Source organism: Balaenoptera borealis, assembly GCF_965194805.1.
Source record: "Balaenoptera borealis genome assembly, chromosome: 4".
Classification (NCBI taxonomy): Eukaryota; Metazoa; Chordata; class Mammalia; order Artiodactyla; family Balaenopteridae; genus Balaenoptera; species Balaenoptera borealis.
In genome coordinates, this window is record NC_138861.1 from 109615054 (window position 1) to 109642296 (window position 27243).

The 27243-nt window shown below is 35.1% G+C and overlaps 1 protein-coding gene and 1 long non-coding RNA gene across 9 annotated transcripts in view; one reads left to right on the forward strand and one right to left on the reverse strand.

Moving 5' to 3' along the window:
- Window positions 1-27243, reverse strand: part of LOC309627530 — a 439048-nt gene that overhangs the window by 317053 nt on the left and 94752 nt on the right. The gene's annotated exons all lie outside the window — the stretch shown is intronic.
- The window catches only part of RAB28 (RAB28, member RAS oncogene family), a 99038-nt gene that overhangs the window by 58458 nt on the left and 13337 nt on the right, over window positions 1-27243 (forward strand). For 4 of the 8 annotated variants that reach the window (XM_082389522.1, XM_082389523.1, XM_082389527.1 and 1 more), the window contains exon 5: window positions 23261-23364. In XM_082389522.1, the coding sequence (XP_082245648.1) occupies window positions 23261-23364 (104 nt within the window). Of the gene's footprint in view, window positions 1-23260; window positions 23365-23422; window positions 23488-27243 lie in introns of all 8 variants that reach the window. The other 4 variants (XM_082389526.1, XM_082389528.1, XM_082389529.1 and 1 more) reach the window with 1 other exon arrangement.

Sequence of the window (27243 nt, forward strand, 5' to 3'; positions counted from 1 at the left end):
GCTTTATCGCATATCTATCCATCCCTCTATCAGTCTAAGCAGTTCATCTATATTTTGATATATTTCAAAATTAGTTGTAGGCAGTACACTTTACACCTAAACACTTCATTGTACATTACTTAGAGATCTTTTTTTTTTTTTTCGGTGTGGTAAAATTTACTTACAGTGAAATGAAAAAATTTTAAGTGTACCATTTGTTGATTTTGACAAATTATGCACCTATATAACCTTTATCCTCATCAAAATATTGAACATTACCATCCCAGATGTGCCCCAGCCTTCCTCATTGCCCTCCAATTCCTGCTGAAGCCATTGCTACAACCACAAAGCTGAAATGAAAGAAACAGAATCAGCAGCATCTGTTGCCACTGCTGTAGCCTCCACTGCCAGAGTGGGAAGAGATTGGAGATGACAAGAATGGGATGTTTGCCTTGTTTTTTTCATTGTCCTTCATTTTCTTTATTGACTGTTTTCTTGAGGGTTATTAATAGCTCTGTGTCCTCCCATTCATGTTTTTGATTTCTTAAGCTCTGTAGACTCTTGCTTATTCCTATTTAAATATGAAGATATAATTGAGTAGTATTAGTAGCTGATCTGGGTTTTAAAATTTATGATGCAGGTCATTATTGGATTTTCTTAGTAGTTCTTACCTGGAATGTGAGGACAACCTTCAGGGTTTGCAATATATTTCACCCTTACTATAGAGTATATATATTGACAGTCAGGCTTCTAACATGGGTATATAGACAGGCAATAACTGAGACCCCTGTCCATTGTAGAAGTTAGAAAGGAATTACTTTGGACTGATTTAGAGTTTACCACTCTGTACAGCTGTCGTTCCTTTCTCTCTTTATACCTTTGTGACAGCTTGAGGTTATGTGGGTGCACTGCTGTTTCTCTGTGTGGTGACAGTGTACTAGGTTAGCTTGGCTAAACTGGAAATACGTTTCCCAAAATTTCCCTCCCTGTATTGGTCAGTTAGCATTGGTTACAAAAGACATTTTGTGGAAGATTTGTAAGAGGGAAGCGAAGCGGCAGGCATGCTTTTTGACTCTCTGAGGGTCAGTGCCAAGTACTAGGCACTGCGGCAGCTCTCACACTGTATCACTGATTTGCTGGCTCACCTTATATGTGTGGGATAGCATGTGGACCTGCAGTTCCTTCAGCTCCTGTCAGATTTCCCCCTCCAGCATCTCTGAATACTTGCCCTGCATGTACAGCTCTCTAGTGAAGGGTGCATGCTTCTCCTATAGTCACCCTTGGCGTCAGGGTTGGGTTGGTGAGAGACAGATGCGAGTTTCAGTTTGTCATTGCCGGTTCCTGTCATCCCCTCAGGTTCCAGTTTGTTCTTGCAGATTTCATTTGTCTTTATCAGTTCCAGCTTATCCTTACAGGTTCCAATTTGTCCTTGCTCTTCTTATCCAGTTCCCTTCCTGACTGTTGGTCTGGCTAACCTATAGTGACTTCAGGCTCAAGATTAGATGCAGTGGCATCTAATGTAGGTAGCCTACATCTACTGCTTCAGTAACTCCCACAGTTATGTAAAGTCTAACCATTGGAATAAATCTTTCTTCTTTATCACCCATACTGGTTCTGCCTCATTGATTGAACCCTAATTGAGACACCCTACCTATTCCAGGGTTCATAGTAGAAATTTTAATATTAGATCTTGTATTTAGAGAGTTATTTCTACCAGCTCATTTTATCTTCCAGAAATTTTTCTTTCTTTTCTACTCTTGGCACCTTTTCCTTAGTTTTTTTTTTTTTTTTTTCCTAGTGCTGCTGTGTATTCTCATTTTTAATATTTCTTCAGCATATCAATGGTATTTTAAACCTTTAATAGTTTGGATTAAAAATCCTTATTGTGCTTAAATATTAGTTTTAAAAACATTTAAACAAATGTTACAATCTCTTAAAAACAGTTGAAGTCGGGCATCCCTGGTGGCGCAGTGGTTAAGGATCTGCCTGCCAATGCAGGAGACACGGGTTTGAGCCGTGGTCTGGGAAGATCCCACATGCCGCGAAGCAACTAAGCCCGTGTGCAACAACTACTGAGCCTGTGCTCTAGGGCCCATGAGCCACAACTACTGAGCCTGCGTGCCACAACTGCTGAAGCCCGCGTGCCTAGAGCCCGTGCTCCACAACAAGAGAAGCCACTGCAATGAGAAGCCTGCGCACTGCAATGAAGAGTAGCCCCCGCTCACCGCAACTAGAGAAAGCCTGCGCGCAGCAACAAAGACCCAATGCAGCCAAAAATAAATAAAAATAAAAATAAATAGATTAAAAAGAAAACAACAGTTGAAGTCTTTTCACCATAAAGACCCACTTAGTTTTTACATTTAAATGGCCTAGATTGAGAGAGAAGTGTCGTTTTAAATCAACACTATGGCAAAGGCATAGTGAGAGGTGTTTGACAACCAACGTTGAGACATATTTTTGTTCTCGGTGAATTTGATACTTTTGATGTCTCATCGCAAAAAAAATTCAGTGAGAGACAAAGTGATAGGTAAGAAGTGGATTTATTTAGAGAGAAACACACTCCACAGACAGAGTGTGGGCCGTCTCAGAAGGCAAGAGAGCTTTGAAATATGGTGTGGTTAGTTTTTATGGGCTGGGTAATTTCATAGGCTAATGAGCGGGAGGATTATTCCAACTATTTCAGGGGCAAAGGGCGGGAATTTCCATGAATTGGGCCACCGCCCACTTTTTGGCCTTTTATAGTTAGCCTCAGAGCTGTCCTGGTGCTGGTGTGTGTGTCATTTAGCAAGCTAATGTATTACAATGAGCATATAATGAGGCTCAAGGTCCACTGGAAGTTGAATATTCTGCCATCGTGGACCCAGTTGGTTCTAACCAGTCTTTGTCATGTCTTATGGCTATATCATTCTTTTAAAGGTTGTGCCCTACCCCCTTCCCTCCTCTTTCATTTTCATATTATGCTCTAGATGTGTAATGTAATATGACGTGATCAATTAAGAAGTAAGGTCTTAAACATTTCTTTTTGTCAGCTTTAAAGTTTGATCACCTGTTTCAGTGACATGTGATTCTTCATTGGAATTGGATTGTGGATCTTTTGTTTTCAACATGTTTATTTAATATCAGAGATAGTATATTTTTGATTTTTGAGGTTGACTTTTTTTGTTGGCAATAGACAGAATTATTTAACCATTCAGGTTAATTGACCCACTTTTGGCCCCAAATGAGGTTTTATTATAATGCTTTATTTTCTTCCAAGACACTTATATATAAAAGACAATGAAATAAATAATTGTTGAATGAGTTATGCCAAATGGAGAGGTCCAAAAGTATTATTACATTTTAATAAAATATATTATTAAATATTGGTAAAATAATTTTATAACTTTTTAAAGTAAAATTACCATTGATACGGTTTTTAAAAACCACTTTTATTTCCATGTATTTATATCACATATTGAAGTATTAGCATAGTGAGTTATTTAAAATATATCACTTGTGTAATGCAGTGTAAGACATTGGTTTAAAACTGAAGACCAAAGATGGGTGTATAATTTTGTTTCCTTCTTTATTCCATCTTCTTCCCTACCCCTGCCATTTATATATAGAGTTTTAATTTGATATGCTAATATATTGAAACTATGAATTGAATTCTTTATCAGTGGAGATGAATGTTTTCAGGTTTGCAGTTAAGCTCACAATTAAGCTCACTCTTTCCTTAGGATCTCTTTTTGAACCATTAAAGATTACTGATTGGTATTCTATACTTTAATAAGAATTGGTGAAAATTGATTAAATTTTATGTTTAGTCTTAGGTTCAGGAATGAAGTTTTCCTCTTTCAGAAAAAGGTTTTTGTTAGGAATTATCTGTACTCGTGGCTTTTCCTTAAGTAGTTCCATTATTTTTTTTAGATGAAGCTTTTTTTTTGGTCAGTTGTCTTATTTATTTATTTCTTGGCTTATTGACGTATTGGGCTAGCACCATCTTCTGAGAGTTTGTTACATTACATTTAATATTAAAATCTAATAGATATTTTATAATTAAGAAAATGCTTTCAGTTATTATGAGAATTTAAAAAAAATTTTTCTATAATCAATTTAGTTAAAATGTTTTGATGACCATAAAAACATAGCTACCTCTTAGAATTTGACTTTGTTCTTACTATTGCAAACATTTGCACACATTCAGTTTCCTCTTATATTTTAAAGTATTCATTCATTCAGTCATTCCTTCATGAGTGCCTTTGATGTACTAAGCACAATGGTAGGGGAGATGGTATGATAGTGTTGTCCTAGAGTAAAGTACTTGGTGTACTGGAGGACTTTACAGCAGAAGTACATACTTAACAGGAATCTTAAGGGATATGCAGGAATGTGCCATACAGAGAAGGACAAGAAATAACAGTTCAGGAAGAAGTAGAAGAATGAATAAAGAGCCTCAGGAGCTAGGAAATAGTCTGAAGTGTAAGGGAAATTTACAGCATTTTGTCATGCTAGAGCATAGGGTGCAAGGCAGGAAGAGTTGAGAAGCAGAGACAATATTTTAAGGAGTTTGAATTTTCTCCTAAGAGCTATAGAAAGTCACTAAGGGATTGTAAGCTGAAGAATGATTTGAGCAGTGGTGTAGAGCAAGGGTCAGCAAACTACAGCCCATGCTACTTTTTTGTATGTCCAACTACCTGAGAATGGTTTTTACATTTTTAAATGGTTGGAAGAAAATCAAAAGAAGGATAACATTTTCTGACACCTGAAAATTACATGAAACTCAAATTTTAGTGTCTATAAATAGTTTTATTGGAACAGAGCCACACTCATCTGTTTACATCTTGTCTATGCCTGCTTTTTCACTACAACAGCAGAGTTGAGTAGCTGCTATGAAGAACATAGGACCTGTAAAGCCTGAAATATTTACTGTCTGGCCCTTTACAGAGAATGTTTGCTAACACCTGGTCTAAATACACCAATTAAAATACAGAGATAGAATGGATAGAAAAGCAAGACCCAGCTATATACTGTCTATAAGAAATCCACTTTAAATATGAAGATACAGTTAGGTTAAAAGTAAAAGGATGGGAAAAGATAAATTCTGTAAACACTAATCAAAAGAAAGTTGAAGTAGCTACATTAATACCAGGAACAAGGAATTTAGCAGGGATAAAGAAGGACATTACATAATGATCAAAGGGTCAATTTACAAAAAAGACATCACAATCCTAAATGTATATAAATCTGCCAACAGAACTTCAAAATACTTAAAGCAGAAACTGACAGAACAGAGGAGAGAAATAGACAAATCCACCATTGCAGCTGAGATTTCAACACTCCTCTCAATACTGATAGGACAGGTAGAAAATAATTAGTAAGGATATAGAGACATGAACAGCATCAACCAGCTGGACCTAACTGGCATTTACAGTACATTTAATCTGACAAGGGCAGAATACACATTGCTTTCAGGTGCACATGGAACAAGAGAGACCATATTCTGGCCTATAAAAACAAATTTAAAAGAATTGAATATGTTCTCTGACAGTAGTGGAATTAAACTAGAAATCAATAGCATAAAGATATTTGTAATATCCCTATTATTTGGAAATTAAACAACCCACTTTTAAATAACCTACAAATCAATGAGGAAGTCACAAAAAATTAAATATTTTGAATTGAATAAAAATGAAAGCACTGCATATCAAAGTTTATGGGATGCAGCTAAAATAGTTGTTTAGAGAGAAATGTTTAGCGTTACTAAATGCTTATATGTGAAAAGAAAAAAATTCCCAAACTCAGTGACCTAAGTCTTCACCTCAAGAAAATAGAAGATGAAGAGCAAATTAAACCTAATGCAAGCAGAAGAAAGGAAAAAGTAAAGCTAAAAGTAGAAATAAAAGGTAATAGAGAAATCAATGAAATCAGAAGCTGGTTCTTTGAAAAGATCAATCAAATTGATAAACTTCTAGCCAAGCTGACCATCAAAAAAGAGAGAAGATACAAATTACAATATCAGGAATAAAAGAGGGGAATTTACCACAAATCCTGTGGGTAGTTAAAAGGAGAATGGGGAATATAATGAAAAGTTTTACTTCCATAAGTTTGACAATTTAGATTAAATGAACAAATTCCTTTAAAAATACAAACTACCAGAGTTTACTCAAGAAGAAATAGATAACCTAAATATTGCTGTATTTATGAAAAAGACCCCCTAAATCCATAATTTAAAATGTTCCCACAAAGAAAACTACAGGCCCAGATGGTTTTATTGGTGAATTCTACCAAACACATATGGAAGAAATAATACCAATTGTATGTAAACTCTTTCAGAATACCAAAGAGGATGGAACACTTCTTAATTCATTTTATAACATCAACATTAATCTGATACTAAACCCAGGAAAAGACAATGTAAGAAAACTACAGACTAATATCCCTCATGAACATAGACACAAAAAAATCCTTAACAAAATATTAACAAATTGAATTTAGCAATATATAAAAAGGATACTATGTCATGACCGAGTGAGGTTTATCCTAGAAATGCAAGGCTGGTTCAAGTATTCAAAATCAGTTAATATAATTTAGTATATAAATAGGCTAAAGAAGAAAAGCCATATGATCTCAATAAATGCATAAAAAGCATTTGATAAAATTTAACATCCATTCATGGTATTAAAAAAACAAACTCCATACAAACTAGGAATGAGAAGTAACTTCTTCAACCTGATAAATGGCATCTATGAAAAACCTACAGTTAACATCATACTTGATAGCAAATGAGTGAATGCTTTCCTCCTGAGATCAGGTACAAGGCAAGGATGTCCACTCTAACCACTCCTATTCAACATCATTCTTGAAGTCCTAGCTGTTGTAAAACAGTAAGAAAAAAGATATATAAGACATACAGATTAAAAAGGAAGAGATAAAACTACCAAATTCTCAGATGATATGAATAGCTATATCAAAAATCCCCATGTTGAGAAAAGTATACAATTCTAATATAAGCTATAAATACAAGACCCAAATAAAAGAAGACAACTCCCATGTTCAAGGATGCAGAGTCAATATTATAAAGAGCAGTTCATCTCAAATTGATTTATTGTTTCAGCATAATTTCAAAACACAGTGCTATCTGTGTGTGGTATTTAAGCAAACTGAGTCTAATATGTATATGGATAGATAAAAGGGCCAAGGATAGTTAATATGTTCCTGAATTACAAGGTCAGGAGCATTTGCTATGCCAGGGATCAAAAATTTTTATAAATAGCTTGTAATAAAGACAATGAGGAATTCACTCAAGGAAGTAGAATAGAGATGCTAGAAACAAACCCTCACATAAAGGGAGCTCTGTTGTTATAATGGCAGTGGTATTGAAGATCTTCAAGAAAGAAGAGAATGTTTAATAAGTAGTCCTGGAATAGTTGTTTATTTTTATGGAGAAAAAGAAAATGGTGCTGATAATACTCCCAAACACAGAAATCAGTTCCAAACGGATTAAAGACTGAAATGTAAATGGCACAACTTTTTTAGAAGAAAAAAAATGAAAGAATATCTTTCCTACCTTGGGATATGGAAGGATTTTTTAAACAAGATGTAATTGCTAAATTTAAATGTTGAATATATCAACCATGTAAGATAAGCACATTTGTTTCTATCAAGTGACACATTAAATAATTCAAAAAGATAAACCACAAACTGGGAGAAGGTGTGTGTAACCCAAATAACTGACAAAAGATTAGTATACTTTTACAAATCTACAAGAAAGACAACTTAGTAGAAAAAGGGACATAAAACATGAACAGAAATTTCACAGAAGAAGGACAGACTTCCCAAAGACGTATGAAAGTAAGTGCAGTCTCATCACTAATCAAGGAAATGCAAAATAAGGCCACAGGTAAGTAGCAGGATACAAAATTAATGCACAGAAATATCTTGCATTTCTATACACTAACGACAAAAAATCTGAAAGAGAAATTAAGGAAACACTCCCATTTACCATTGCAACAAAAGAATAAAATACCTAGGAATAAACCTATCCAAGGAGAGAAAAGACCTGTATGCAGAAAACTATAAGACACTGATGAAAGAAAACAAAGATGACAAAAACAGATGGAGAGATACACCATGTTCTTGGATTGGAAGAATCAATATTGTGAAAATGACTATTCTACCCAAAGCAATCTGCAGATTCAGTGCAATCCCTATCAAATTACCAATGGCATTTTTCACAGAACTAGAACAAAAAATTTTACAATTTGTATGGAAACACAAAGGACCCCAAATAGCCAAAGCAATCTTGAGAAAGAAAAACGGAGCTGGAGGAATCAGGCTCCCGTACTTCCTGCTATACTACAAAGCTACAGTAATCAAGACAATATGGTACTGGCACAAAAACAGAAATATAGGTCAGTGGAGCAGGATAGAAAGCCCAGAGATAAACCCACGCACCTAAGGTCACCTTATCTTTGATAAAGGAGGGGAGAATATACAATGGAGAAAAGACAGCCTCTTCAATAAGTGGTGCTGGGAAAACTGGACAGCTACATGTAAAAGAATGAAACTAGAACACTCCCTAACACCATACACAAAAATAAACTCAAAATGGATTAAAGGCCTAAATTGTAAGGCCAGACACTATAGAACTCTTAGAGGAAAACATGGGCAGAACACTCTGTGGCATAAATCACAGCAAGATCCTTTCTGACCCATCTCTTAGAGAAATGGAAATAAAAACAAAAATAAACAAATGGGACCCAATGAAACTTAAAAGCTTTTGCACTGCAAAGGAAACCATAACCAAGACGAAAAGACAACCCTCAGAATGGGAGAAAAGATTTGCAAAGGAAGCAACTGACAAAGGATTAATCTGCAGAATACACAAGCAGCTCATGCAGCTCAATATCAGAAAAAAAAAACAAAAAAACCCCAATGCAGAAATGGGCAGAAGAACTAATTACACATTTCTTCAAAGAAGATATACAGTCACCAACAGACATATGAAAGGATGCTCAACATCACTAATCATTAGAGAAATGAAAATCAAAACCACAGTGAGGTATCACCTCACACAGGTCAGAGTGGCCATCATCAAAAAATCTACAAACAATAATTGCTGGAGAGAGTGTGGAGAAAAGGGAACACTCTTGTACTTTTGGTGGGAATGTAAATTAATACAACCACTATGGAGAACAGTATGGAGGTTCCTTAAAAAACTAAAAATAGAACTACCATACGACCAGCAATCCCACTACTGGGCATATACCCTGAGAAAGCTATACTTCAAAAAGAGACATGTACCACAGTGTTCATTGCAGCACTGTTTACAATTAGCCAGTACATGGAAGCAACCTAAGTGTCCATCAACAGATGAATGGATAAGGAAGATGTGGCACATATATACAATGGAATATTACTCAGCCATAAAAAGAAACGAAATTGTTATTTATAGTGAGGTGGATGGACCTAGAGTCTGTCATACAGCGTGAAGTTAAGTCAGAAAGAGAAAAACATGCGCTTCCCTGGTGGTACAGTGGTTGAGAATCTGCCTGCCAACACAGGACATGGGTTTGAGCCCTGGCCCGGGAAGATCCCACATGCTGCAGAGCAACTAAGCCCACGCGCCACAGCTACTGAGCCTGAGCCCGCATGCCACAACTACTGAAGCCTGCGCGCCTAGAGCCCATGCTCTGCAACAAGAGAAGCCACCGCAATGAGAAGCCCGCACACCGCAACGAAGAGTAGCCCCCGCTTGCTGCAACTAGAAAAGCCTGTGCACAGTAACGGAGACCCAACGCAGCCAAAAATAAATAAATAAAAGAAATAAATTTTAAAAAAAACCAAATACTGTTTGCTAACACATATATATGGAATCTAGAAAAAAAAATGGTTCTGATGAACCTAGGGGCAGGACAGGGATAAAGATGCACACGTAGAGAATGGACTTGAGGACATGGGGAGGGAGAACAGGAAGCAGGGAGGGAGAACAGGAAGCTGGGACGAAGTGAGAGAGTAGCATTGACATATATATACTACCAAATGTAAAATGCATAGCTAGTGGGAAGCAGCCGCGTAGCACAGGGGGATCAGCTCTGTGCTTTGTGACCACCTAGAGGGGTGGGGTAGGGAGGATGGGAGGGAGGCATAAGAGGGAGGGGATATGTGGATATATGTATACGTATAGCTGATTCACTTTTTTATACAGCAGAAACTAACACACCATTGTAAAGCAATTATACTCCAATAAAGACGTTTAAAAAAAAATAGACCACAAGTAAGTAATAAGGTATAAATCAGAAAAGCTAAGAAGTTACAGAGACATAATGTGAATCTACAGGAATTTATATTCACTGCTGGATGGATTATAAATTGATAAACTACTTTGAAAATAATTTGGCATTCTGTAAGGTTGAACATTCGTAGACCCTACAATTCAACGGTTTTATATCTTAAACAGATTGCTATACATATGTATCAGGTGGCATATACTAAGAGTAGTCATGGTGCTTCATTGTTGATAATAACAATTGGAAACAATTTGAGCGTCTGTCAGTTGGAGAAAAGTTGTATGAATTGTGCTGTGTTCATACAAAGATATTTTATATGGCAGTGAAAGTGAATGATATTTTCCATTTGGGATGACATGAATGAAACAATGTCATGTGTGTCAGAGTTGAGAATGCAGACTCTGGAGCTGGACTGCCTGGGGTTTGAGTTCTGGCTCCACCCCTTGCTAGATGTGTATCCTTACAAAAGTCATTTATCCTCTCTACGCTTTAGTTTTTTCATCTGTCAAATGATGGTTGTTGTGAGGATTAAACGATTTAATATGTGTAAAGTGCCTATAAAACAGTGTGGTGCTGTATAAATGTTAGCTATTCTTGTTACTCTGAATTCTATTGTTATTGGGCAGTTTTGTCTTTAATATTATTTACTTTTTGTTGTCATTTAAAATCATGTTTTATCATTCCGCCTCTCCCAATGGATCTAGTGTATGGTCATTGAGGGCAATTAGAAAAGAGAGGAAAATATAAAAAATAATAAATAACCATAATATAATTGCCAATTGAAGCCGTTCTTACTATAGCTTCCGTTCCTTCTACAATCCCAGGGTATACTGGTGTCTAGGGAAGACAAATACACTTCTTTTTTTCATACAAATCTTTGTATGAAAGGCATAAGTGAACTGGGACCTTATTTTACTATTTACTCATCTATCATGCAGACTTTGCAAATAAACCTATGTTGTACTGAGCCAGTATGAAATTCTCTAGTAAGAATTCCTGTGGAGACTGCCCAAAACATGAATCAAAATAAGAAACGTCAGTAAGCAATAAAAGTTACAGATAGTCACAAATATAGAAAGGTTTACCTACCCCATGGTGTTATGTCCTCATTTCGATCTATTATTACATTTTATCCTGAAGTTCGAGGAGAGGTAGTTAGTCATTTTCTACCACCAGAGGGAATTTAGGTAATTAATGGTACTAAGTAAGTTGAAATAATATGAATTTTTACATACTCTTCTTCTTGCCCTTTTGACACTGGCTGCTGTTGGTGTTGTTCTGGTGACTCTACAGAGTTAATGGTACTCATCATTATCCCCTAAGAATCCTTATAGGTCTGTTTGTAGATATGTATATAACTATACAATAGAAATACAATGAAAAGTGATTAGGTAAATCTTATAGCAATATAGAGAATATAAAAGTGTTGGAGAATTACTAGAAGCAAAAGTAATTAACAAATGAGGATCTGTTAGAGTCAGGTGATAAATAATTAAAGAGACAATCCACAAGATTCATGACATATATAGGTAGGTTGAAGGAGTATGATTTGATAATAAGGGGTTATTAGAGGTCCTTGGGAAAGATTATGAAAACCATGAATATTTTTGTAACAGTGACCCTTCTTTATGATTATATGAAAAATTTGGTTTAAAGAGAAGATTGTCATATTATTATTATTTTATTAGTAATTTTTAATATAGTGAGATATACACACAGAAAAGTATGTCAAATTTATGTATAAAGAATAGCTATTTCTAGGTCAGGAAATAGAGCATTGGCAAGCATGCCAGAGGCCAACCAGGCACCTTTATCAACCCTCTCTCTACCTTTAGAGTTAACTACTATCCTTTGTCCTGATCTTTTCCTTGCTGTTCTTTTTAGTTTATCATCTGTGTATGCTTTACTGAGTAATAGTAAATTTTGTCATTTTTAAATTTCCTATGGGGACTTCCCTGGTGGCACAGTGGTTTAGAATCTGCCTGCCAATGCAGGGGACATGGGTTCGATCCCTAGTCCGGGAAGATCCCACATGCCACAGAACAACTAAGCCCGTGCACCACAACTACTGAGCCTGTGCTCTAGAGCCCATGAGCCACAACTACTGAGCCTGTGTACCACAGCTACTGAAGCCTGCATGCCCTAGAGCCCGTGAGCCACAGCTGCTGAGCCCACGCACTGCAACTACTGAGCCCACATGCTGCAACTACTGAAGCCTGTACACATAGAGCCCGTGCTCTGCAACAAGAGAAGCCACCACAATGAGAAGCCCATGTGCCACAACTAGAGAAACCCTGTGTGCAGCAACGAAGACCCAATGCAGCCAAAAATTAAAAATAAACAAACAAAAATTTCCTATTAATGCTATCATTTATGTGTATTCCTTAATGTCTTTCTTCGTTTGCTCAAAACATTTGTGATATTCATTCTTATTGTGGTGTGAGACTCTAACTCATTAATTTTTCAGTCCTGTATAGTGTTCCTGTAAAATGAAGGATGTATATTATTTTAGACACCTTTGATATTTTGTATTTCTTTTAAGAGCCTAAAACTGTTTTTCTTTATTCAACAAGTACTTTCGAGTGGCTATTGTGTTATGTGCTTTTTCGTTCATTTGTTTTTGTTTTTAGCTGCCTATAACAGAAGAACCAAGTAAGTGCAGTTTAAATAATAATTAGCTTATTTTCTCAGTGTGTTTGATTTCATAAAATCTTAATTTCTATCTAAAGCATCATGAAAAGGAAAATCCTAACCTGAGGGAAACAAATGTTGGAACAAATATGGCAAATGTCCTTCTTATAGAAAACACTTAAACACATTAACAAGATAAACACTAAAAACAGAAAATGGGAAAAGGAGGGAAGAAGCATTTCACAAAGAAATATAAAAAGTAGTATATAGGAAAAATGTTAAACTGCATTGAGGTTTTTAGATTTATAATAGAAATTAGTTTCTTTGATGACACCTTTTTTCTTTATGTGTTTGTGGAACCCAGTGATTTTCAGGCAGTTGTATTTTTTTAAGAAGTTTGGTTTAAGAATCTACAAAGTCGAAGTCAAGTTCTGGTAATTTTTTATTTTCTTGCATTAGCAATTCTTCTAATACAGTATGATTTACTATGTCATCATAGAAAGACAGCATTAGAGAGTGTACATGGCAGGGTAAAATTAAACATATGCTCACAATCAAATTAATGTATTTCATCTGTCTTCAACTAATAACAATCTGTCATGTTATCTATCTGAGTAGGGGCATAAACAGTTTATTTTGTGTTTGGAGTAACTTCCTGGAGGTAGTTAATGTGACAAGTAGTTTGTTTGAATTGAGTATAACCAGATCAACACTCTAGATGTTTCCTTGATAACCTAAAAATTACTGTGAAAATCTGTACAAGTGCTATATTTGTATTTTGCTTCTTTAAGTTAGGCAGCAACGTATTTTACAGTAATTTCACAGAGAATATTCTGTTTTTGCCATATATATGGACTAAGAAGCCTAAATAGTTTATACTTTTAATGCTTTCCATTGACAGGGCATAGACAATAATATAATAAGTTAGCATCGTAGAATACTTTCCTTTTTTTAAAAAACATGAAGTAATACATTCTAGTTTGAATGAAAAAGTCATATTCATTATAGAATATGTTCTTATAGCATGTTGAAAAGTGAATATTTAGGAAAACAGGAATATTGTAAACTCTTAGGCCAATATAAAAATAATATAGAAACTATCATCATAATGTTTTTCAGAATTTAAAAATTTTACTTAACTTAAAATTTTCTATTTAGTTTGATCAGTAGCTCTGATTATTATACATTTGATATATAGTTTTTAAGCTATTTATTACATTTGATACTGTATATTGGAAGACTATTCTGTTCATTATACCAGTAATCCTATAAGTAGATAGGGTGGAGATCCTGAATATGGATGCCTGGATGCCAGTAAACAAATAGGACTTATAAAAAAATAGTACTTAAAAAGAGATGTTGTCATGTACTTGGCTTATTAGCATTAGTGTGTGTATTTTAGAAGTCAAAATATATACATAATTTTAAGCACATGTAAATCAAATTTAATAAATTATTAAGGGTATTTTACTTGTCATGTGTCGGCTAATCATGATGGATCATTTTTAAACATTATGTAATTTCACAATTTGTATGTACAGCTGCAAGTGCTTTGTAAAGGACTATGTAATCAAGTGCTAAGGCAGAGTATCATATTTTATAATGCTGATGGGCTCAGTTTTATGATTTACTGTTATTAATAAATACTTTTAAAGTACCAGTAAGCAATAACCAGGTATATAATAGTTCACTCTTTTATAATAATGAGCATTTAAAGTTTGTATGTCTTTATTCTTTTAATTAAAACTCTAAATAAAAGACTGTTAAGTGGTCATCCCCAAAGCTGATGTTCCTTCTTTGTGAGACACTAACTGGATTTGGAACCAGATGGCTTGGTTCTAATTCCGGTGCTACAGGTGACTAGCAATGGGACTTTGGTTAAGTCACTCTGAGCCTCAGGTTTTTTGTGTGTGAAGTTAGATTAATGCCTTACCTATTTGTCAAGATTGTTATGAGGACCCAAAGTGTTATGTAAATTTTGAAACAGACTTTAAGTTGCTTCAGAAGTCTCCTAAAGTGGTTTCTTTGCATCTGTTTTACCCTTCTGGATTCTTTCTCCTCGTAGTAGCCAGAGTAATTTTTTCAAAATGCAAAGATCACATTGTGCCCTTGCTTACAAGCCTCCAGTGGCTTTGCATTGCTGTGTATCAGTGATATCCTCATGTTATTCTGCACATCCCCACTCTTGCTTATTATGTTTCTTTGTTTTCCTCAATTGCACTCAGTCATTTTCAAGTCATGACTTGATTATTGTTCAGGCATTTTATATTTTCCAGCAAAATGTATTAACAAAGGAGAATGCATTTTTGTTTTCATACTGTTTTCCATGTATTACTTGAGCCATTTAATGGCAGAAGAAAGAAAATTTCTCCAGTGGTTTGTGTTTTGTTTGTTTTTGTCTCCCTGGTAACTAAAAACGCAAATGCCTCTCAATTTATAATTGTTTAATGTAATTTTTAACTGCTTAATTGAATATGACATAACCAAAATCTCAGAGACAATTGTAATGCTTAGATTTTATTATCTTGCTAGTTACAACTTCATGTTGTCATTTTTAGTAACTCAAGACCCAGTATATACTCAGGGAGAGGTTTATTGTTAACAAGAAAGATGAAAATCTATATTATTTTATATTAGTTAAGGCAATCTATATTAGTTAAGGTAATGCTAGATGCTATAAACAGACAGTCCCTAAAGTTTCAATATCTTAGCACAATAGAAATTTATTTCTTATTTACAGAAAGGCCAAAACCAGGTACTGCTTATCAGTGGCTCATCTCCCTCTCAGGAACCCAAACTCCTTCCATTTTCTGGAACTGCCATTTTCAACAGTTGGCTTCATGGGTTACCATGAAAAAGGAGAGTAAGGACTACCACACATGGAAGGTTTTTATGGGTCAAGCCTAGTAGTGTTGCATATCATTTATTCATTACTTTGGTCAGAAGTTAGTCTTATGGCCACAGCTAACTGCAAGTCATGCTGGAAAATGTAGTATAGGTTATGAACAGCTATCCAGTCTGCTCATCTTATAATTATGTGTCTGTTCTACTCTTCTTTTTGTCAAAAACAGTGAAGGATCTTAGATTTTACCCTACTTAGAAGCTAACAAGTTAGCCTGCTACTGCCATGGTTACTGGCAGAAGGCATGAGGCTCCTGGATCAGAGATAAGGGAATTTATTACTCCCAGCATAGCAAGTAGGATGAGCCCCATGTTTGTGTCGGTTCCGCTAGGATAGTGTGAGGGGACCCACACAGATGATCTATATCTAGTGGTTTGTCTCACAGCTGAGGAATCCTGAACTTAGGAAACCTATCTCTTTTGTAATGGTCTCCAAGTAAATCTCTGAACTTTGCTCTGGAGAGAGAGATTATCTTTATTATACCAGATGACGAACAAACTTACACTTTATTCCTGAGGGAGACACTCTCTCTTTGTAAGTTGCCATACAAACATCCTTGAAAGAATAGTCCAAAACAAAAGCTGTCATTCAAAAATTTTATTTTTCTCAACTTTAATTTTTACAAATTTATTAAAAATTTGAGTGTATTTTTCTTGCCATCTATTAATGCACATATATACATATATAGTATGTTTACAGAGTAGGAGTTTTATTATATGCAATTTTATACTCTCTAATTTAACATCCTGTACTATTGTGTATTTCACTTGATAGCCTTTTTCCGAGCTTTACTGAGATATAACTTGCATATAACATGATGTAAGTTTAAGGTATACAGTGCATTGATTTGATACACATATATTGCATAATGATTACTACCATCATCACCTCATATAATTAACATTTTTGTGGTGAGAACATTTAAGATTTACTCTCTTAGCAACTTTCAAGTATATAATACAGTATTGTTAACTATAATCACTATGTGTACATTAGAATCATAGAACTTATTCATCCTGTAATTGGAAGTTTGTACCCTTTGACTCACATCTCATTTCCCCTAACCCTCAGCCCCTGGTAACCACTATTCTACTCTCTGTTTCTGTGAGTTTGGCTGTTTTAGATTCCACATGTAAGTGATATCATACAGTACTTGTCTTTCTCTGTCTGACTTAACATAATGCCCTTAGGTTTCATGCATGTTGTCACAAATGGAAGGATTTCCTTCTTTCTCATGGCTGAATAATATTCCATTGTTACATATGTGTACGTATCACATCTTCTTTATTCATTCATCTGTTGACGGACACTTAGGTTGCTTCCATGTCTTGGCTATTGTGAATAATGATGCAATAAACATGGGAGTGCAGATATCTCATTGAGATTCTGTTTTTATTTCCTTTGGTTATATACCTAGAAGTAAGAGTGCTAGATTATATGGTAGTTCTGTTTTTAATTTTTTGAGGAACCTTCATACTGATTTCCATAGTGGCTATACCAATTTACATTCCCACCCACAGTGCAAAAGAGTTCCCTTTTCTCCACATCCTTACCAACATTTGGTATCTCTTGTATTTTTCATGATAGTCATTCTAACAGGTGTGAGGTGGTAGTTCACTGTGGTTTTGATTTGCATTTCCCTGATGATTAGTGATGTTGAGCATCTCTTCATGTACGTGTAGGCCATTTGTATGTCTTCTTTTGAAAAATATCTATTCAGTTCCTCTGCCCATGTTTAATCGGGTTGTTTGTTTCATACAACTGTTGAGTTGTATGAATTCTTTATATATTTTGGATATTAATCTCTTATCAGGTATATGATTTGCAAATATTTTCTCCCATTCCATAGGTTGCCTTTTCATTTTGTTGATGGTTTTCTTCGTTGAAAGCTTTTTAATTTGGTGTGGTCCCACTGTTTATTTTTGATTATTTGCCTTTGTCTTTGGTATCAAATACAAAAAAATCATCCCCAAGACCTCACTTACTAGTCATGATTTGTTTGTTTGTTTGTTTGTTTTTTGGCCAGACCGCGTGGCTTGCAGGATCTTAGTTCTACAACCAGGGATTGAACCCGGGCCATGGCAGTGAAAGTGCTGAGTCCTAACCACTGGACCGCCAGGGAATTCCCTTTAAGTTCATAATTTTTAATGGCCAAAGAGTATTGTATTGTGGGGTTATATCATAATTTAACTGTATTTCTATTCTGGGACATTTACATTGCTTCCAATATTTTTTATATTACAAATGACTGTGGTGAAGATCTTAATTTATCATTCTTATTATACATCCCTAATGTGTTCCTCAAGATAAACTCTTCCAAATTGTATTACTTGGTCATAGAGTAGAAATGTTTGTAAGGCTCAACACACATTTTTGAGTCGCTTTTCAGAAAGCCAGTAGTACCAGCTCTCATCAGTACCGGGTGTATTCTCTCTCTCTCTCTTTCTCTTTCTCTCTCTCTCTTTTTTCATTTTGAAAGGTGAACTCAGTACTTTATTTTTTTTCAGTTGCATTTCTTTACATACTGAGATTGAATAATGTTTTCACAGGTTTATGTGAAACATTATAAAAGGCCTTTTAAGGTGGTCTAACATTCTGTAAAATATCATTATTAGTTACATTTCTGAGAAAATGTTACTTCTTAGTGGATTGTTAATATTCCATGAGTCCCTGAAATGCGCTTTTGTTAGTATCTCTTTCTTGCTGTAAACCTAAATTATAAAATATGAAATGCTGTAATTTGTATTTTTTAAATTTATTAAACTAAAAATTGTACATATTACTCTTTCAAACAGCTTTCCAAGTTGTTATCAAAATTATTCTCGTTAGCCAAAGTTAACTGGATTCTCTTAAGACTTCTATTTCACGTACCATGTGATTTTAAGAACATGGCAGATAGACTTAGTATCTTGATAACTTATTTTCTTTCTTTCCATTTTAATTTCCAGGTCAGGGTAAGTGAGCTAAGTGATTTTTTTTTTTTTTTGCACAGTTGATTTTGACAGTGAAATATTTGGATTTTCTTGTCTGTCTAACACAGTCTTAGAATTTTTTCATCTTCATGGTTTTTTATCCCCATTTATGTCAGCTACACAAGAAAGCCTTTGACATTGATGTAGTTGATTTACCCCCTGCATTCTTATCCTATACAGTTCTGTCCTTCACTTTTCAGACCCCAGTTTCTGTTCTTTCTTAACTTCTGAGATCCTTCCATTGGGCCTTCAGGAACTTACAAATAAGGTATCAATAAAATTCTTGTACGTATTCTCAACATCTTTCTTGACAAAAGTTTTAAAACTACTTCTGTCACTTAGCTCTCCCATAACGACAGTGCTGCTGTCCCTTGAAGCTCTTTCAAATGTTGACGTCCCCTTCTATATCTACTTTATCACTAGTACTGGAGTAGTGGTAACTGGTAGTTACCTTCTTGTTACATATTGCTCTTTCCAGAACATTCTCCTTCATCTTCCCTAAAAACCCTTAGATTTTAATATCAAGCCATATGATTATACCTCCTGCTACTTATATTTGTTGGAGTTATCAGCCAACCCCTGAATCACTGCCTTGAATTTCTTGAAGATTTTGGCTTTGGGTCACAGTCACTCCACTACTATTGCTATCATGATTCTTGGTAATTTTAGTACACATACAGATTATCCTTATAATACTTTGGTCTCTCAGTTCCTTGAATTCTTCGTCTGCCATAATCTTGTCACCCACCTACACTAACATAGTTGTTCTGAAGACCTAGTCAATATTAGTTTCCATACCCTCTCCATAATATCAATTATCAGTTTCATGTATCCCAGTCTATTATTTCCTGTCTTTCCACCTCACATCCTTTGGTAACCCAATTCCAGTAATTTTTAAACCCACATACGACCTTGACATCAGTTGATCTTACCAATTTTTCATTTTCCTGAACCCCCCTCCTACCAACTTAAATTCCATGGTCTATCAATATAATCACTCCCTTACATTTATTATCTTCAATTATTTGCCCTTCTTTTCAGTAATTGTACATGATTGAGAAAACCCCAGCTCTACTTAAATGCAAATCTTCATCTGCTTAGTATCTCCATCCATTGCAGCTGAGTGTACCTGGAACAAAACCTACAATATACTGTCTCATTTAAAATTCAAGTTGACTGTCTTCAAGTGATTTCTCTTTATCTTGTTCATCCCATGTCAAATCCATTAGCATTTCTTTTTTTTTTTTTTTAAATATTTAATTTATTTATTTATTATTTGGTTGCGCAGGTCTTGGCTGTGGCAGGCGGGCTCCTTAATTGTGGCATGTAGGCTCCCCAGTTGCGGCATGTGAACTCATAGTTGCGGCATGCATGTGGGATCTAGTTCCCTGACCAGGGATCAAACCCGGGCCCCCTGCATTGGGAGCGTGGAGTCTCAACCACTGTGCCACCAGGGAAGTCCCAAATCCATTAGCATTTCTTATTCACTTTTTATTCCAAAAATATATTGAGAATTTGCCCCACTTTTTACCATCTCTCTTGCTCCTACTCTTGTCCAAACTACCATCTTCTCTTTCCTAGATTTTTATTATGGCCTTCTCGATGGCTTCTCTGCTTTACATTTTACTACAGTTTATTCTCAGCACAGCAACCCGAACCTTTTAAAATGTAAGTCAGATTATGTCTTTTTTTTCTTTTTCCTTACAACCCCCCAATAGCTTCCCATCTCTCTCACAGTGACCTGTATGGTTCCTGGCTTTTTAAACTTCATTTCCTGCTGTTTCCCTCTCTTGCTAACTCTTTTCAGCCACTCTGGCCTCCTGGCTTTTCTTTGAATCTACTAAATGTAACCTTCCTTTAGGGCCTTTTTCACTGCAGTTCCCTCTGCTTGGAAGGCTTTTCCCCGGATTTCCTTGTTCTTAGCTTTCTTAAGGTCTTTGACCTACCTGTTTGAAATAGTAATTCCTCTCATGTACCCTTTATTTATTTTTTTCATAAGATATATCAGCATTTACCATACACAGTAATTTACTTGTTCGTCTCTTTTCTCTGCATTAAAATGTCAGTTCATTGTATCTGCAGCCCCTAGGACAGTGCCTGGCCATAGTAGGCCCTCAAATATTTGTTGAATGAATGAATGAATGATCAATAAAGTGGTTATCCATTGAAATTGTTAAGCATACTTTAAGCAGGGTGTAGTATGGTTGAGCTAAAAGAAGTTGCATGTTACAATGTTAATGCCTTTGTCCTTCAGTTGCTTAGATATTGGAAGTATATACACCAAAATGTTAACAGTAGTTGTCTCTAGTTAGTGGCATTTTTTATATCGTTTTCATAATTGTCTTTCAGAATATTTGGGAAATGTTCACGTATTAATGCTATTAGGAGATTTTAATTCCATTTTCAAAAGTAAAATACAAGAACTAGCAAAATGATGTTCACTGAAGGACATAAGGGAAATTAAATCATAGCAGTAAGATCGTTATCACATGTATGTTAGATGAATACTGGATAATAATTTTAAGGATGCTTTTAAAAATAGAAGAAATGAAAGAATTTACCAGTATCTCACTGTAATTTCATCTTCAGAATTTACATTTCTGGATTATTTAGAGTGAAGTACTCTAGTAACTAAGTCCTCTTAAATGTTGCTCACTAAATTCTAACACAATAGAGGAAAGCTTTATACTCAAGCTCTGTGAGGGCTTTTTCTATATCTGCTGTCTAATTCTCAGAGTCTTGGTTATTTAAAATAACTTTTATGATCCTTAATGGTCTTTTATGTTCATAATACTGGTGGTGATTTTTTTAGGACCTGGATTGTATCTTTTTCATCTTTGGGTTCTCACTGCCTACCACAGTGCTTGGTATATAATAGGCACTCAGTAAATGTTTATTGAATAATTTTTTATCAGTTGATCAGTGATCGTATTAGTCTCTCATGGTTATCTTTGTTAGGAGAAAAACTTTTGCTTGGCTAGTAAATCCCCCAATGCTTATGGTAGTTTATCTATATAAGTAGTTGAGGAGTTTGTGGGGTGGGGCTGGGGGGGGGGAGAGAAGAAAAAAGGAAGAAAAGACACAATGATAGACTCTTCCATTAGAAAAGACAAATGCACATACATGTTGAATGACAGACTTTATTTTTTTTAACTGGACAGTAATTTCATTGGGGAATTTTCCTAGTGACATGATTTGTTCTTACTCTTGTTGAATTAGGAAGGTATTTTAACTTCAATATTATGATAAACTAGATGTATAAATGTCAGAGCTAATAGCTTAGTATTTTAGTCTTCTACAAATTGATGCCTGTGGTATCTGGACATTTTTTGGCCTCTTCTTGTAAATAAAGTCTCAGTGATGTTTAAGGAATAGCAACTTGTGGCCAGAAAAGAAAAAAGCTGCGTATTATCCAAGCTAAGCAATATAAATGGGGCTAAGGAATCCCCCACTAGATCAAAAATTTCCTAGAGAAAGATCTCTTGAGCTTACAAACTAAAGACCTTCAATATAATTTTAAATAAAGCCTTTTACGTAGTATGAGAGCATTTTTTAGTTGATAATCAATTGCCACTATTATGTAGGCTTACTAGATTTGCAAATTTACAAGTTTTTACAAGTTGGTTGGGTCCCTTCCTCAGGAAATCAGTTTAAGTTTTTTTTTCCTATATTGACTCAAAGAGCCTAGTTGTCCTTAAATCCTGTGAATATATTTGCCTTATAATTTGACAGCATTGAGTGAACACCCTTATAGGGTCTGTAGTGTTGTAAAAAGAGAAACTGTTCAATAAAAGATCACATTTGAAAAAATTAGACTGTGCTGGATAAAACCAGTATTGGATATGAGTACTGTGCTTTGCTTTAAAGCACCTACAACTATTCAAGAAAATATATCCTGGCCCATTACTACTTTCAAAATGGATACTTTTCGTTTTGGAAAGCAAATGAGCTGTATCTTTGTGAAATTAAACCATGGCTGTAAATAAAGTAAATATACAATGAAATATTGGTATCTTTTAGCAGAAAATTAGTAATGCATTTGTGTTAACATTAACGTTTGTAGAGATTACAGAACTATTGTAATTATTAAAGTAATTAAACCATCAAACCAGATATGCTTGAGTAAGTGCATGTTGCAATTAATCACTATGTTTAAACACATTATACTAAGTAGATCTTTTTTGAGTATCATCAATGTGCCTGAAGCTACATAGATAATAGGAATGATAGCCTTCAGTTTTTTGAGCACTTATCATGTGCTGGTCCTTATGCAGTAAACATGGATTAACTCTCAGAGAACTCTATATATGATAGATACATTTGTTATTCCCAGCTTTTAGATTTAGAGACTGAGGTGTAAAGAGGTTGAATAAGTTGCCCCAAATTACACAGCTCATATCTAAGCTGGGGTACAGTACTGGAAAATAAGTCAAATTTAAACGTGTTAAAAATGTATTGATTAACTAATATTGAATTTTGTTCTCTGTTTTTGTTCACTTTTCTAGTTGATTTGGAGCATATGCGAACAGTAAAACCTGAAAAACACTTAAGGTTTTGCCAGGAAAATGGTTTTAGTAGCCACTTTGTCTCAGCAAAGACAGGAGACTCTGTAAGTAAAATAATGAATACTGAACATTACAAGTGATGTTTTACTTTTATTTTCATAGGAAGTATACTTCCATTACTTAACTTTTGGAACAAATTAATTCCTGTTGAAGACATAAAATATCAGGTTAGATATAACATGTTTATTCTATTTATGTTCCTCTTATAATTCATTTAACATAATTTCATGGTTATTTTAGGGAATTAAAGAATACAAAAGTTAAAAAGGATATAAATCACTCATAATCTCAGCATCCAGAGATGACCATTCATAACCTCATATGATTCCTTCTAGTCTTATTTTTCTGATGCTCACAAATATTAGTGCTTCTGCCACTAGTGCTAGTGGATTGCATTTACTGAGTGCCTACTTTGTGATGGGCACCTGTACTACTATGATTATCTCTATTTAATTAAATTAATTTATTTTTTCATATTTGACTGGATGTTTATTGTGTAAATCACCATAAGCATTTAAACAAGAAACTTAGAATGATGTTAAAATATTTTTGAAATAGTCCAAAATATCTTCACATATAATTCAGATTTATTTTCCAGCAATCCTAAGTGATTATCTCTATTTTATAGAGTAGTCTTAGAGAGGTTATGTAGTGGGGGTCCAGGGTACACAGAATAAGTGGTGGAGATAGGATTTGCAAACCTAAGGATTGACATTCCAGGGTTCACCATATTAATCATGCTAAATGTTTATTAAAAAGAAAATTGAGATCATAATATAGAAATAATTTTGTTTTTTTTAATTTAATATATTTATCTGTAGAAAATTTTATGTCACTTAATATTACTAGATTTAATAATCCATTAGAGTTAATAATCCATTAAATAAATGTTCAAAAATTTATCCAACCACGTCCCTATTGTTGGGCATATAGATTATTTCTAAGTTCAGTACATTGTAAAATTTTGCAAAATTTCTAATGTAAAATTTTGTCCATAAAGTGTGATGTTTTGATTATTTCCTTGGAAGGGAATTGAGACCTAGTGCCAAATTACCACCGGGAAGACTACGTTAATTTATACTACCACCAGCATTGTATGAGTGCCATATCACTGTACTCTTTTTTAACATTCAGAATTTATTTATTTATTTTTAAATCTTTGTCAATTTGGTAGACAAGGAAAAAAAGGTATTTTGCTATTTAAATTTGAATTTCTTTGCTGTTGAGGTTGAAATTTTAAAAATTTCATTACTTATTAACTTTCTGCTTATTAACTGTTTATAATTTTCTATTGCTTTTTAAAATTTCCTATGACCATTTTTATGTTAGGGATAACAGCCATTTGTCATAATTTTTGCAAATATTTTCCACTGCCCAGATTTTTGTTTGACCGTTAATTTTCTTGACATTTTCAACCAAAGGAAGTTTGAATTTTTTTCTGTGGTTTAATCTTTTTGATGTTCTTCCTGTATGATTTCACTGATGGTTTTTATGCTTAGGGTAAATATTAAATATTATAAAGGGTATTTAATCTTTTGGGGGGGTCAGACTCATCTAAAAATGTGACCTTTTGGAACCCTTTCCCCAGGATAACGCAAACATGGGCACATACCCACATGTGTCATTTAAAAAATATATAATATCAATATTCCTTGATAAATCCATCCAAGGATTAGGCTTTTACCCTCATGTATCTTCCTGGGGGTCTTTTGTCATTTTAGAATTATTTTAACTTCCAGTATTTTAGCTTGTGTTTAACCACTTAGTATCTTTTGTGTACTTATGTTGAACCACCTGTAAAAATCCTCATTGTTTTCTTTTTAAATGCAACTTTGAAATAGTTTGTTCTTGTGAAGTCACTTTAAGACTTGCAGTCATCTCCAATCCCAGGTTACTTCCCTTCATTGCTTAGGGAGTTGAGCTCCTGGCTTACTGTACTTTCTCTAATACTACCTTTGTCATAATTCTTAGTGATTTCAGTATCTTTGTTTTCCACCCCACCTCAGCCACAAACTCCCATGCATTGTCATTACAAATTACTGCAGCCCTTCTGTTATCTCATATTGCAATATCAGGCATCCTAATCACTGACCATCTTGTCTTTCTGGCTCACACCCTTGAATGCCCTAACCCAATCAGTCTGCAACCCCAGCAGGACCTACAAGACATTGATCCTAACACTGTTTCAATGTCCTCCTTTCATGTCCTCATTTTCCTTTCTTTGTAACTTAATCTCATGGCCAATCAAATCATTACCATGCATATACTGTCAAGTCCCTTTCTGCTCATTCACTTTATCTGACTCATTTGGATAAACCTTAACCAAGCCCCTGCCTTTATATGGTTACACTCTTGTATTTGAACGTGGTCAGAGAAAAAAACCCAGAGGCATGCTGGAGGTTTCACTTACATTTCACAATAGCTAACCTCAAGTGGGCCCTTAATGCTGCTCAGTAATTATGCATGTCCTTAGGCCATTATCTCTCCCCCTCACCTATACCACTGTTTCATAGCTTCTCTTCTCTCCTCAAATCTTCAAAACTTCCTTGTCCATTCTCTCAGCTGATGCCCTTGTTCCTTATTTTATAAAATATTTGAAACAAACAGAAGACAACTTTCACATAACTCCTGCCACCACATCTACCCCAACTCTCCTTCCCACCCCGTATCCCTTCCCATATCTTCTGTCTCCTCCAAGGTTACTATGGATGAATAATCTATGCTCCTAGCTAGGGTCAACTCCTCCACTGTGCATTATTCCCATTTCTCTTTGCCTAGTAACAAACATTGCTTAGCAGTTCTCACTCCTGCATCATTTTTTTTTTCTATCTACTGGATTATTCTATCAGCACACAGAATATTATGACTTATCTTAAATACAAGAAAACTCTTGATCCCACATCTTTAGCTATTGCTTACTTCCCCCCAGTTACCAGTGGAATGTTTTGAAAGAGTTGTCTCCAGTTCTCTCCTCCCAGTTTGTCTTGAGCAGTTCCAGTCAGACTTTTGCCCCCAATATTTCACCCCAAAATGCTCTTATTAAAGTCTACCAGTGACCTCCTTTTTGCTAAATTCAGTGGTCAGTTCTTAGTCCTTATCTTACTTGATTTAGTTGCAGCATATAAAATAGTTGATCACTCTCTGCTCTTTGAAATACCTTCTTCACTTAGCTTCTAGAGTACTACACCTCCTGGTTTCCCTCCTACCTTGCTAACTACTCTCTTAGTTGCCTTTGCTAATTTCTTATCTCTCCAACTTCTAAATATTGAAGTGCCCTAGGCTCAATCCTTGGATATCTCTCTTTTTTAAACTTATTCTCTTAGTGACCTCATCTAGTCTCATGGCTTTGGCCAGACCTCTTCCCTGAACTCCAGACTCATATACCCCAGCACTCCTGCTTAGGTGTCTAACAGCCAGTCCCAATTTAATTCAGGTCCAGAACTGAGCTCTTGATATTCACTCTTCAGATCTCTCACAGTCTACCCCACTTAAATAAATGGCAGATCTTCTACCAGTTGCTAAAACCAAGAAAATTTTGGAGTCATCTTTGACTCCTGTCTTTCTTTGACATACCACATCTATCACCAAGTCTTGTTGGTTCTACTTTCAAAATATATCCATAATCTGGTGACTGCTTCTTACCATCTCCACTGCTACCACTTAGTTTCAAGCCTCCATCATCTCTTACGTTAGTGTCCTTGATGATTTCTCTTTTTTACCCTTGATCTTCTTCTATAGTGAATACTCAATACAACAACCAGGTTGACCTTGTTAAATAGAAGTCACATCAGTCCACCCTCCATTTCACTCAGAGTGAAAGCCAAAGTTCTTCCCATAGTTTACCAGATTTTACATGATTTGTACACTCTTAATCTCTCTGCTAGTTTTCTTTTACAATCCCCTTTTTCTCTCCATTCCACCAC